This window comes from Capra hircus, chromosome 20 (assembly GCF_001704415.2).
Source record: "Capra hircus breed San Clemente chromosome 20, ASM170441v1, whole genome shotgun sequence".
In the NCBI taxonomy this organism is placed as follows: Eukaryota; Metazoa; Chordata; class Mammalia; order Artiodactyla; family Bovidae; genus Capra; species Capra hircus.
Window position 1 is genome coordinate 7,739,571 of NC_030827.1, and position 14,103 is coordinate 7,753,673.

A 14,103-nucleotide genomic window follows, 5' to 3' on the forward strand; every position below is an offset into this window, starting at 1 on the left:
GAATGAGAATGGGTACCCCGGCCTCTTCTCTAAATAAACTCTACAGTGATTTACCATGGCAAATCAGCATCGCCACAGATTAAAACCCAGCCTTGGCTTATTTATCATCTGGCTCAAAGTCTGAGCAGAACAACAGGACAAGACTTCACCCCCTCAGCCAGCTGTTTCTGGAAACTGACTAGCTGAGAACACATAGATGCCTTTCCATCAGTCTGTCTGGGGCAGAGCAAATGGATATATTTCTTAAGATGTGATCACATTTAATTTTAAGATTGCTATAATAAATATGTGATCTTTCAGGCAATATTTTAAGCCTGATGAGCAGAAGGTGCTGCTAGGGAAACTGGTTCCCATTCTAGGAGTGTACTTAACGAAACAAACACTAATGGTTTTGCCTGGGGAGGTACACTGGACTGTTAAATAGGATTTAGCAGAAGGAAAAAGTTTAAGAAAGTGTTTCACTGATGCTGAGCTAGCTGCCCAAGTTTAATTTACTGGTGTTCGAACTGCTGCTGCTAAGTCGCTTCAGTCATGTCCAACTCTGTGTGACCCCATAGACGGCAGCCCACCAGGCTCCCCCGTCCCTGGGATTCTCCAAGCAAGAACACTGGAGTGGGTTGCCATTTCCTTCTCCAGTACATGAAAGTGAAAAGTGAAAGTGAAGTCACTCAGTCATGTCCGACTCATAGCAACCCCATGGACTGCAGCCTACCAGGCTCCTCCATCCATGGAATTTTCCAGGCAAGAGTACTACTTTATGGTTAAAAAGAAATACCCCAGTGAACAGATAGGCTGACTAATTGTCACTGATGTAACAATTCAATGGAAAACTGTTTACATGCTGCCTTTCTAAAATGACAGGGATGAATTTAGTTCCACTTGTTTAGGATAAATTAAGGCATTTATAGAGAAGATGTTTTAACTTTTTGAGCTTTCATTTGCTACACATATTCATCTGGGGCTATATGTACAATATTCTAAAAGGAAAAAGAAAAAGATGTTCTCCAGAGTTGAACAAAGAGTACCTATATCAAACTCAAAAGTGAGACTATACATTCAAAGACAAATTTATTTCAACATTAATGAAGAAAAAAAGTTGTTCAGTAGCTCAGTTGTGTCCAAATCTTTGCAACCCCATGGACTGTACCTAGCCAGGCTTCACTGTCCTTCATGATGTCCCAGAGTTGGTATTAGTTAAAGTTTGCTACTTAGCATCCAGAAAAGTATTTAAGGCAAGCAATCATATAGTTATCCTGACATTTTTAAAATGCCATCTTACATACACCCACCTGACAAAAGTTTTCAAACTCACTCAATCCAGGTAGCTATCCTGAAGCACTTGTCTAATCTGTCTGTATTAACTACCATCACACCTCACATGTCTGCTGTCTTTCCTCAACATCTCTCAATGCCTCAGTTAAGCCAAATGTTGCTTTCATTTCTGCAAGTGTGGATCTTGACTCCTTCATTCACGTCATGCCAAACACTGTGCTTGGTGCCTGTGATGGAGCAATTAACAAAGGAGGTACATGGAGCTCCCCATGCCCTTGAAGCTTCTTCTACAGCGGGGCAGGCAGTCCTTACATAAATGATTACACATGTCATTAATTCAGATTATGAGAAGTGCTAACAAGGGGTGCTTCCTGGTGATTCTGAGCCTTGATTTTTCTCAGTTTATCCAGGACTAACAACAACAAATCAATTCAGGATAACTGAACTCAAAAAGAAATTAAGGTCATAAACCAGAACATAATTTTTAAATTTAAAAGGGAAAATGATTTAAACCATAATATTCCTATTGGGCATTCTTAACATTTTCTTTCTGGGAGGAAAGCCTATTCGGGGAACTCAATTATTACTAGAAGTTCTCCTGGGGATACATTGATGTAATGCAACCATTTATATAGTGCAGCCAATGAGGGTTGGGTGTTCTGCATCCCAGATTGAGATGTTCAGTCTTGTTGCCAAAATCTCTCCTACATTTGGTTTTGAAAACATGGTTGACTGATGTAAGTTCTTCCTCTATAGAGAGGAACAAAGGGAATCAAAATGCTGTGACTTTTCCCTAAGACAGTTCTGGTAATAAACTAACAAACACTTCTTAGGCCAATATGGAAGAGGAGCTAACCCTTTATATCCTATTTTATTTCCATTCTGAGTAAAAACTTCCCCAATTCACATTTTAAAAAATTGTATTTGAAACTACTGGCTTCCTACTGTCATTCAGGAAAGTAAAGTGTTAGTCGCTCAGCTGTGTCCAACTCTTTGTGACCCCATGGACTGTAGCCTGCTCCTCTGTTCATGGAGTTCTGCAGGCAAGAATACTGGAGTTGGTAGCCATTCCCTTCTTTCAGGGGATCTTCCTGATCCAGGGATTGAACCCAGGTCTCCTGTATTCCAAGCAGATCCTTTATGTCTGAGCCACCAAGAGACATTTTCATTTCTATTAGCAGCCACCTCTGAACCACAATTACAGTGAATTCTTTCTGCCAGGTGGGGATAAAGCTGAAGTTCAGTGGACCCAGAACACGCTTGGCACTTTTTTTTAAGTCCTGCTAACGCTTCTTCTCTTTTGTACAGATGAGGAATTAAGGCTTAGGAATCACCCAGCAGGCATAGGAGCCTGAGTTAGCATTTGAACTGGGGTTTTTTAACATCAAGCCCAGCACTGAGGTTGGCAGTTCAGGGAAAGCTAACAGGATGGCTGCTTTGGAACCACCTAAGAAGAACATTAGAAATACAGATTTGCAGGCCCATCCAAGTCCAACCAAATCAGAATGTCTGAGCAGAGGAATGCATTCCTCTGTTTTATTGCTCTCTTGCAGAAACTGTTAGAACCATGGTTCTAGCAGCCAACCCCACCCGTGGCATCTCATTTCTCATGAGCCTCATAGTTAGAGGGGGCCCTCCTCAACACCATCACAGGATTTAAGGAGTTGGAGTAGGGGGGAAAGTCTCTCTGGGTTTCAATCCATTGGCATTAATTCCATCCAGTACACTCAACCCCATTTTTCTAAATTCATCTGCTCACAGGGACTGAATGAATAGAAAGTGAAAAAGAAAAGTTGTCTTTGAAAACAGAGACAACCACCACCAACACACAAGGTTTTTGTAAAGGACATATGAGATCATGAATTCAACTGCGTTTTAAATGCCATGAAGTGCCATATAAGATTACATTACTAATTTCAACGGACTAATTTCAAGCCAGGAGGAATATAACCTCCTCAATTTAAGTGAAAATGAAAAAACAAGTTAGACCATCTATTTTTACAAATAAAATTTTACTAGAACACAGTTTATCTCATTCTTGACTGATTTTGAGCTACAGAGGCAGAGTTGACTATACGCAACAAAGACCAATGGGCTGAAAAGACCCAAGCATTCACTACGTGGTCCTGTAAGGCAAAGTCTGCCACCCACGCTGAACCAGATGGTCACATTTTTCTTAGGTAAACACAAAACACATCAGTCCTTAGTGGAACACCCAATGTTTTAAGTAAGCCCTAAAAATGAAATTTTCATGGTTGGATGGATAGGGATGAAAGAGTACACAGCCCCCAGATTGGGATTTGTGAAAATGTGATGCTTTCTCTGCCCAGTTTGGGTCACTATCCCAGGAGTCACAGAGACAGACAGGAGCACGCCTTATCCTGCAGGTCGGTTTGGTACAAATTGGTTACAAACTTTCCTTCCAAACCCAACCCTTAATCACTTTGAGAATAAAGCCACACTGTACTACAGAGGTCAAATACGCAAGCCATAGACCACGAACTTGTGTCTGCACATATATGTATGTATGTAGATGCATATGAGGTGTTCTTTTGTTTCAGCTAAGGATGACCCAAGGTCAGGCCTAACCCCTGGAATCCTTCACACAGAGTAGGCTCCCACTTCAGCAGCTTGTTCAAACCAGCCTGGAACCTCAGCGGGGAAAAACAGACAGCCCCACGGCTGGCTGGCTGCCTGGGAACCCACCCACCTGCTGGTTTCGCTCGCCTGCTGTGTGCTGGGCTCTGCTCACTGCGGCGGGATGGCCCTGGCCCAGATGGCTCACGCAGCCAACCTGCCCCCAGAGAACTATGCAATCAGGAAGCTGGCAGCCAGCACCCACGGCTCACCAGGCTCTACAAGTAAATGGCATGTTTCCCTTTCCTGGTACAAAATCCACAGAAGGTGAAAGTCAATCACCTCCACCCATCAGTGAGGAAGATTAAAATTAAGCCTTTGAGCCCAGCTGTTTATACTCTTGTTGTGATGCGGATGACGGAGAGCAAGCAGTATTACGGTTTCCCTTAAAATGTTAACCAAAGTGATAGCCAAGATTCTAGAAAAAAAGATAAAGAGTTGATCAATAATTTCCCAGTTTTGACCTCTATGAACTCCCATAGATATAGATATAATAATTTCATGCCATATGAATATCTCAACCTATCTGATTTGGTTTTATTTAAGCAATTCAAAATAAAGGCATCTGATATTCTCTCCCAATCATAGAGTTCAAAATTCCCAAAGCTATTTAATTAAGGTCTAGGTTTGGAAAAATATCCTAATGAATCTATCAACATCTTTTGCCCTAATTTCTGTGTTGAAGGAAACAGCAACCCACTCCAGTATTCTTGCCTGGAGAATCCCATAGGCAGAGGAGTCTGGTGGGCTACAGTCCATGGGGTTGCAAAGAGTGAGACATGACTGAGCAACAATTTCACCTTCACTGTGTTGACAGAGGCTTGGTAACAGATACCTATATCTATAAAGAATATAGATATTTATCACATTTTATTGTTTTGCATTTTTAAAAATTCCTCTAACCAACTTTTTTTTGTTTTTTTGTTTTTTAAAAGTTCATACTGTAGTTAAACTACAATTCAACTTTGGTTTTTTTTTTTTTAATTAAAGCTTTCATGGCACCTAAAAATAGCAAAGAGAAAATAATTTATCCTGTGTTAAAGGCAGAATGTGTCCCCCTCCATAAATTCAGATATTGAAGTCCTAACCCCTAATGCCTCAAAATGCATTTGAAGACAGAGTCTTCAAAGAAGTAAATGAGTGAGGTCACTAACGCATGCCCTGATCCAAGACGCCTGATGTCCTTTAAGATGAAATTTGAACAGATTTGCACAGAGGGAAGATCTATAAGCCAAGAGAGGCCTTAGAAAAACAAATCCTGCCAACACCTTGATCTTGGACTTCCAGCCTCCAGAAGTGCAAGAAAGAAACTTCTCTTTGAGCTACCCAATATGTGGTACTTGATTATGTCAGCTCTAGCAAACTAATACATCCACCTTTTCAAATACCTCTTTGTCACTGAAGTTTATACTATCTAATGCCAGGTTCAGGCTTATGGGAAATTGCCTGTAGGTCTTTGGCAAAAGCTTCTTTTCACACAGAATACACAAATAAGGTACCCATTTCTGAATTATAGAATATCTTTTAAATGTTAGAAATTATCACCTACTCACTTCTTAAACACTATTAAATACTAACTAGAGCGTAGCTTTTATTTGGAAATTTTCTATTATATTTCCATATGTCAAAAAAAAAAAGTCACTGAAAGCTTAACACAGCTGTGTTTTAAAAAAAATATGACAACACTGCCAAGACAAAATATTCTGAATACAATGCTTTGAATCTGAAAATATTTTGATGGGCACTAAATTCTAACATGTAGTAAAGGGAAACACTCTTCTGGAATTCAAACTTAATAAAGTTATTCTTTTTCCAAAGTCAACTATGTGACTAATGCATGAAATCTGGTTCTCAATTTAAATTTTATCATATACATTATGGAAAAATTATGATTTGCTGAAAAGGAATTTTTTGGTAACCTGCAAATATTGAGGTACAGATAAAAATATCACTGAAAGGGGAGACTAAGAATATTTCAGATTAATTATCATACCATATTTTCTCTGTTGATTAATGGCAAAGGCAAATATAAACTATGGGCTTCCCAGGTGGCTCAGTGGTAAAGAACCTGCCTGCCAATGCAGGCACTGCAGGAGACGTGGGTTTGATCCCTGGGTCAGGAAGAGCCCCTGGAGGAGGAAATGGAAACCCACTCCAGCATTCTTGCTTGGGAAATCTCATGGAGAGAGGAGCCTGGTGGGCTACAGTCCATCGGGCTGAAAAGAGTGGGAACAACTTAGTGACGAAACAACAACAACAAATATAAACTAACAGAGACGCTGAGTAAATAGTTTTGGAATTCTAAAACTGAAAAAAAAAAAAAAAACGGCACAGAAAGAAGGTGGGTTTTGCTGATTTTTGCCTTTAAGAAAAGTAAAACAGTTGAGCATTTCATGGGGCCATTTATATAGCAATTGTCCTACGGGACTACACTGTCTAAAGAAATTCAAATTTTCTGGAGTCTTGGCTAGTGTCCCTCAGAAGAGTGCAGATTACATTCATAAACCAAGCATCTCTTTGACTATAAATAAAATCAAATACCAATTTGAATTTAATGTTAAAACATCAAGAATTTTGTTCATGAGACAACTTCCAAAACTGGAAAGTAACGCTCTTTATAAAGTATTACCTTAAAAAGTGTTTACAAGTAACACAGGGCTATTGTTAGGGAACACTGGAGACACAAACGATCCTTAAGAAAATGTGTCTGATAGGGGAAAATGCGGAGAAGGCAATGGCACCCCACTCCAGTACTCTTGCCTGGAAAATCCCATGGACAGAGAAGCCTGGTGGGCTGCAGTCCATGGGATCGCTAAGAGTCAGACACAACTGAGCGACTTCACTTTCACTTTCACTTTCACCCACTGGAGAAGGAAATGGCAACCGACTCCAGTGTTCTTGCCTGGAGAATCCCAGGGACAGGGGAGCCTGGTGGGCTGCCATCTACGGGGTAGCACAAGGTTGGACACGACTGAAGTGACTTAGCAGCAGCAGCAGCAGGGGAAAATGTGAAGCTAAAGGGTATTTATGAAATCTGAAAATCCTCAGAACTCATGTAACCATTGACCACCACAATCCAAATGATTTAGAAATATTTTCCAAATGGTAATATTAAAAAAGAGAAGGAAGGGACGAAAGCAACAAGAACCACAAAGAACTAGGCCTTCAACGTTAATATCCTGCCAAGACATTACAACAGGACTGATTCTAGTTCTACTCCAATTTCTTCTAAAAGGAGAATTTAAAACAGCACTCCAGAAATTAGCAACGTACAATGTGACAGCTCAGTGCATGGGCTCCAGAGCCAGTCTTCCCAGTTCATCTCCGGCTCTGCTATTCACCAGCTACTGGCCTTGGACAGATCACTGAACCTCTCTTGCCTCCATTTCCCCCCTCAAATGGAGACAATAACAGAGTCATCTCAGTGGGTGGTTGTTAGTACTAAACGGATTTCTCCACATAAAACCTTAGCACAGTGCTTCAGATTGGGTTAAGTGTCCGGTAACTGTCAGTGGCGGTAGTAACGATGGAGACACCGAAAAATCGGTGACGACCAGAACACAAAGAGCACAGGAGAACGTCTGATGAGGTCAGCCTGAGCGACCAAAATGAAAATTCCAATCTGGGCAACGGCTAAACACGTTCAGGAATGTTATTTACACCCAATTTTCTTCCACTAGGTTCACTGTTCCCCAAATTCACATTTCCACTGATCTGAGCTGCTCTCAGGCACCCTACACAAGACCAGACAAAAGAGCAAATGATTCTTTAGGGAGTTGCCCGAAAATAGCCCACTGATGACATCAAACCACAGTTAAATGCACGTTTAACAAAAACACCAGCCAAGAACATGAGAGGTAAATTCTGTTAGTGAGAGCAGTGGTCCCTGAAGGCCACTCACCCCACGATAGAGCAGCAAAATGTGAAAGCAGGGGACGCCGACACAGCACTGTCCTGAATCCCAGCACATGGACTGGCCCCTCTCCACCAGCACAGCCTGGACTGATTTCTTCCAGCTTCCCCCCACCCCGCTTCCCCCTTCCTGCCCCCCTCCAAAGGCATACAAGGAAAGCCCAGAAAAAGTCTAGTGAAGACCACCATCAGCGGCTTATTTTGAGCTACTTTCGATTCTGAGAACCGTGAAAGCTCTGGAATGGCTCGAACAATTTTATCTGGCCCTGACAACCCTCTTAAGAGTATCTATCCAATTTTCATTCCACTTGCCTATCACCTCCTCCTAATCTCTGACTTTATTCTCTCTCCTCCAGAAACTGCTTATCATGCTTAAGTAAACCAACATAAATAGAGTTTTTTTGACTAGCTGCAAAACTCCAATGCTTAACAGCCCACACTGCATTTCTGATCTAATCCTTCCTGCACACACCAGGATGCTCCCAAGAGAGGAGGGCCAGAGTTGATTTTGCTCTCTTCTATCAATGTCCTGAGTGTCCTTGGCCTATACTGGACACACTATCTGAAGCAGAAGCACATTTTCTCAGCATTTTCCTTGGCTATATTTATTTCCTTACATGTGGAAACACTGGGTTTTGTATATAATCACTGTTTATTTCCTTAGTATATGTTCTATCTCCTCCAAGCAGGCAGCCAAATGTTTAAAAGCTTTCTACTTTAAAGCACAACTCAACAGAAAAAGATGCAAGATACAGAAAAAGTAGGAATACGTATTTCAAACAAAAGCAGAATGTGGTTTAACTCAAACTGAGTTTCTGAATTATCCCAAAGCTGGCATGCAAAACCACACTGACAACACAGAAAGCACTGCAAATAGCAACTTAATGAATGCACACAGCGAAGCAACATGTACCAGGAGAAGGCATTCTACAGTACGGTCTCTACAATATTAGAGCTGCAAGACAGTATATTCAAGGGGTTACATTCTCTACATTCGGCTCCTATTTTAGATCTCAATTCACTATTCCATTTTTTCCCCTTTTTTATTTACAGAATATTTGAAATGATAAAGAAGGACTTCATTCTATGTTGACAAGAAATGTTACAGCAGTGACCGAATAATGTAAAGAATTATCCACTGCGAAGAATTAACATAATTTGGGTTAGTAACAGACCTACTTTCAGACAGTGTCAGAATTATTACTCCCTAATTCCAAGAAGCTGGACACATTCAAACCTTTTTGTTGCTGACAAATTATTCTCCAGACAAGCTAAGCACATCTACGAAGCATGGAAACCAATCTCTATCCAATTCTGAAGGTCCCTGTACCTCTGCTTGCTTCACGTTTCTGAAACATTTTGCTGTCGGTGATTTATTTCCCATCCATGTGGCCAGCCATTTGTTTATTCTATTGCATGCCATCTGTTTTTCGGTAGAGAGGTTTCAAGTTCTTCTCATTCCCTACCTCATATCCCACGGAAAACAATTTATAATAGACATAGATTTAAATCATTTGGATTCACATGGAGCTGGTAACTCGAGCTGCCTTTCATTTATATGTGACAAATGTTTCAATGGGATTAGCAAATTGTGTTATTATGAGGTACTTAAGGAGACACAACACCTTTTTTTTTTTTTAAATGACAGATGATGTTAATGGTTTCATTTGGGGTGTTTAACAGCAGTACAGAAGACTTTACTAAAGTTGTAGGAAATTGCCAGAAGAGACAATAAAGCCCTACCACAAACCCTGTCCATGTCTTTTATTTCTGAGAGTCAACAAGGATATGTATCAGGATGTGGTCAGATCTACAGTGAAGAATAAATATCAAGTTGCTTCACTTTTCAGGGGAAAGTTATCATTTAACCCACAGATATGATAATCCTGTCTGCTTCTCACATTTCCGTGACATCCTCTAAGCCCTCCACCCATGCTCTAGCTTGTCTCGATTCTCACAAGCGATGGAAGCCAGACTTCCCCAAAGAAAAGCGTATGCCGCAAACTCCCGCTCAGCAGCACCAATGTATTCCCATTCTAGGGCCCACGTTGATCTGCTCTAAAGAAGAGCCGACCATTCAGAGAAATAGCTTCTTGTGGAAACTACACAGATGACATGTAAAGTATTAATTACCATTTTTACAAGAATCCTTGCTGCTTTGATGGAGAGGGGGTATCTGATGACAGGCCCCGGCCGCTATCCACAGTTCATGGTTGATATCTGAGGGTTGAGAAACGTCCGTCTTGAGGTCTACTTGATTTTCACTAGTCCTTGCCGAACCAGAATGAGATACGCCTGGGGGGTGAGCGGCATCCTGATGGATATCTGGTGGCGTCAGTTTGTTCAAAGGGTTAACTGACATCTGCACTAAAGCTTCATTGAAGAAGAATGAATTTTCATGACATAAAGTCTCAGACTGATTAAGTTCCATTACCTGTGCAAGAAAAAACACAATAATTTCTTTAGCAATTTGCACCAGTTTTATAACGTATTTATTCCTAATAGAATTTACCAATCAAGACTTTAATGAGTATGGTAGAGGATATTACCCTTGACTCCCTCCTCCCATCCTCTTTTAATAAGCCAGTACCAAAAACTTCAATTAACAAAACACAGCATATCTTAAAAGAAATACAAATCAAATGAAAACACCTGTGCAGTAGTGTTCACTGTCATGAAAAGTGTTTCTACTTTAAGGCAATAGCATTCTCACTTTCGCTAAATAAAAGTTGAAAACATTCATGTATATGTAAGGTATTTGCAACAAATATAATTTAGCCAACTAGAAAGGAAAATAAAATATAACACAGATCATTCTTATAAGCTGATCAACTTCTACAACTTTATATACTATCATTAAAAAGTATCTATGTGCACACAGTACAGAAAAGTAAACTCCGGGGACAAATGAAATTGTCAAGAGTGTCTCAAGAGGGTGCAAAATGAAAGGGAACTTTTCAAAAGGTTTTATTCTGACTAAACATTAAACTACTCACGTTAACTGCCACTGTTGAAAAATGGATTTTGAATTTACTAGGTCCTTGTGGCTCAACTGGTAAAGAATCTACCTGCAATGCAGGAGACCTGGGTTCAATCCCTGGGTTGGGAAGATTCCCTGGAGAAGGGAAAGGCTACCCTCTCCAGTATTCTGGCCTGGAGAATTCCAAGGATTACAGTCCATGGGGTTGCAAGGAGACTTTCACTTTAGGTCAAATTTACAAAAAAGAGAATAAGCTTGGAATAATAGGTAGTATGCTTGTTAAATTCAGTACCTGTGCACATTCCTAGCTAACGATCCACTGAAAGGTAAATCTCTACAGAACTCTGAAGACCAGAGCACATCTGTCTTCAGACATGAAACACACTCATGCCCAGGCAGACTCCAGGACAAAACTCGCCTCACTGGGACAATGCGATTCTGTATTGCTTCCCTTGGTACTGAGGGCATCTATCATGAGTACCATGAACCCATGATCCAGAAGTACCCAGACTTTTCAAATGTGCATATGTCAAGAGGCATGGGTATTGTCTCTGGAAGTTCCCAGCTCTTGCTCCCTACACACTGAGTAACTCTTGCGAGCTCTTACACGAGCAGCAAAAAGACAGACGTGCGTTCAAAGCCTCCCAAACCACCAGGACTGAAGCCGTCTTACTCTCTGCTTCTGCGAGCACAGGAGCCCCATACCTCCAGGGTTCCTGGAGAAAACGCGGCAGGAAGGCTGCTCTGCCGCCCGTGCTTCCAGTGGTGCAGCAGGCTCTGCTGGGCCCGCATCCTCTCCCGCTCCCTCTCCACCAGGCGCTGGCCCTCGCGCAGCCGCTCCAGGCTCTGCTGGTAGTCCTGGAGCTGCTGGTCCAGCTCGCCGCGGCTCCTGAGCAGCAGTTCCTCCTGCGCCCGGCACTCCCTCTCGCGCTCCTGCAGCCGGCTGGCCCGGGCCTCCTGCTCGCGCTGCTGCTGGTCGCACCTACGGAGCCAGCGGTGCTGGTCTTGCTGGAACTGGAGCTGCAACTTGTGGGTGTCGGCCAGCTCCTCCTGCTGCTTCTCCAGGCTGCGGGACTTCTGGTCCTGAAAGGGGCTGCCTCGGAATGCGGGGCCCGGGGCCAGGCTGTCCCGCTGTTGGAGAACCAGCCTGTGGATCTCAATGTGGCTATCCTGAATGGTCAAGGCGGCCTGTCAAAGCAGAGGGCAAGAAAGCAAAGGCGTCCATATTGTCCGCGCCGTGAGTTGGCAGCACCTCTACACATGAAAGTATGACCAAATGATTCTCTCTGAACACTTCTCTCCTTGCTGTAAGTTACCTCCCGAGACTGGCCTTGGCATTTCAGACAGGCTTGTCTGCATTTCCTTACTGGTACAGTCTGAGATGTATACACAAAAGAAATAAAGCCCAAAAGGAATATTCTCTCCCTCCTTTGGAAATGTGGTTTGTTGATGCTGTTGGATAATATTTAAGCAAGTGTTCTGAGTAAGAATTCAGTCCATAAATTCACAAGACTGCCTTTCTGTGCTATGCACATTATCTTTCTGAGGTCTTGACAGTCAATAATTCAGGAGAACTTAAGAATCTATATAAATCTGGAAGTACCTTTTGAGTCTCCAACCAGAAATTACTTAAGCTACATGACATACGTGAAGACATAAAAGTCAACCATTTGGAAGCTTTGCTAAGTATCTTTTTTTATCATAGCAGTTAATATCATATTTAGGAGATATATAATTGGTAAAGCTTGTCTCATTACTGTTGTTTCTTTGTATTATAGCAGGAAGGTCATGCACAAAACACTAAACTGAAATTCATCTGTTTTACAGAATGCTAAAAGGAGGCTGGAATGATTACGGGGACATAGATACTCTAAAACCTAGAGGAAATTACCAATCAAATTTTTTTTTTAAATTGTCTTTGAGTTATGGTATCTACCTATTAAAAGTTTGGCAGTATCACAGGAAATAACTACCAACTTTCGGAAGGATTCCACATAATAAAAACAAAACAAAAAAATGTGAATGCCCTTGGAAGCTTTTATTTTCAAAAGTTCCCATTGAAAGCACAAAGAAACAGAGAAGGGACAAATTGAAAATAGCCACAGACTGGGTATGTGTGTGTCCTGTGACTTGTTATAAGAAATTATTACCCTCCAAGGGATAAATTCTCATTTTGCTTTCCTAAAAATTTAAAAAGCTATCCATGTAACAGGTGCTGAGAAGATGGGGATATGACCATTAGTTCTTTAAGTCAGCAGTTTCCTATACTCTTGAAGATTAAAGAATTAAAGCATACTTTAAATTAGTATTTGTTTCGGAACAAGACTCAAAAATGTATTCAGTGAGGACTTTTGAAATGAAATGTTTCTAAATGTGAAAATCAATTAAAAATTGAAATTCACATGAATATTTGATTAATGTCTTTCAGTGGTTATTATAAAGAAAACAGTGATACCATTGAAAATAGGTCCTAATAACTCAGATCTTTAAATATGAAATAATAAGCCATTCAGGACTCTGCTGACCTGGCTAAAGCAAACTGTAGACTGTACATCACCAGCTAATTCTAACAATTCCTAAGGGCATCAGCAGAGTAAAACAAACAAACCAATAAATCCAATATTCTATATGCCAAAACTTCCATAGGCAATGGTAACTCTCAGGTAAGGATTACAATTAGACTAATTAAACACTAACATGAAGCATTTTTCATCTATGTAACATTTGGGATAAAACAACTCTCTTCTGTAGCATGGGGTGAAATCTGAAGATTGGATATTCATCTGCACATTTAAAGTTTATGTTTACATGTAAGACAGAGAACAGCACTTACTTTTCAAGCATAGGACAATTCCCAATTCACTCTCTTTCCCTTTTTAAAATTATACTGAACTATAGTTGGTTTACAATGTTGTATTAGCTTCTGCTGTGCAGCTAAGTACACACATACCAAGTCTCTCTCAACTTCTCTCTGCTGAAGTGTGTCCTTTCCTTTCTGTCTTGCCTCTACCTCATCTCTAACTCTATTCTTCTAACATAGAGATCAAATTTCATTTTCATCTGATTCAAAAATGCTATGTAAAAAACTTTAATCATGCATGAGAGATTCAGCTTCAAAGGAGATGGCTGTGCCATGAACAGAAATCTTTCAGAGCACATACCCTTAAGCCAGCTCAAAAGCTTTGGTTAAGAGGACACACTATAGAGTTTGGTATTTGCTTCAACCTAATGTTGCAAAAACTAGGTCATTTAGGTCACCCAGCTTTTCTGAACCTTGAATCCACAGAGGGCTGCACTTAAGG

The 14,103-nt window shown here is 41.0% G+C and overlaps 1 protein-coding gene across 5 annotated transcripts in view; it reads right to left on the reverse strand.

Moving 5' to 3' along the window:
- The window catches only part of ARHGEF28 (Rho guanine nucleotide exchange factor 28), a 344,574-nt gene that overhangs the window by 31,125 nt on the left and 299,346 nt on the right, over nt 1–14,103 (reverse strand). For all 5 annotated transcript variants that reach the window (XM_018065570.1, XM_018065568.1, XM_018065569.1 and 2 more), the window contains 2 exons: nt 11,507–11,989; nt 9,955–10,255 (listed from right to left, as the gene is read on the reverse strand). In XM_018065570.1, coding sequence (XP_017921059.1) covers nt 9,955–10,255; nt 11,507–11,989 — 784 coding nt within the window. The remainder of the gene's footprint in view (nt 1–9,954; nt 10,256–11,506; nt 11,990–14,103) is intronic.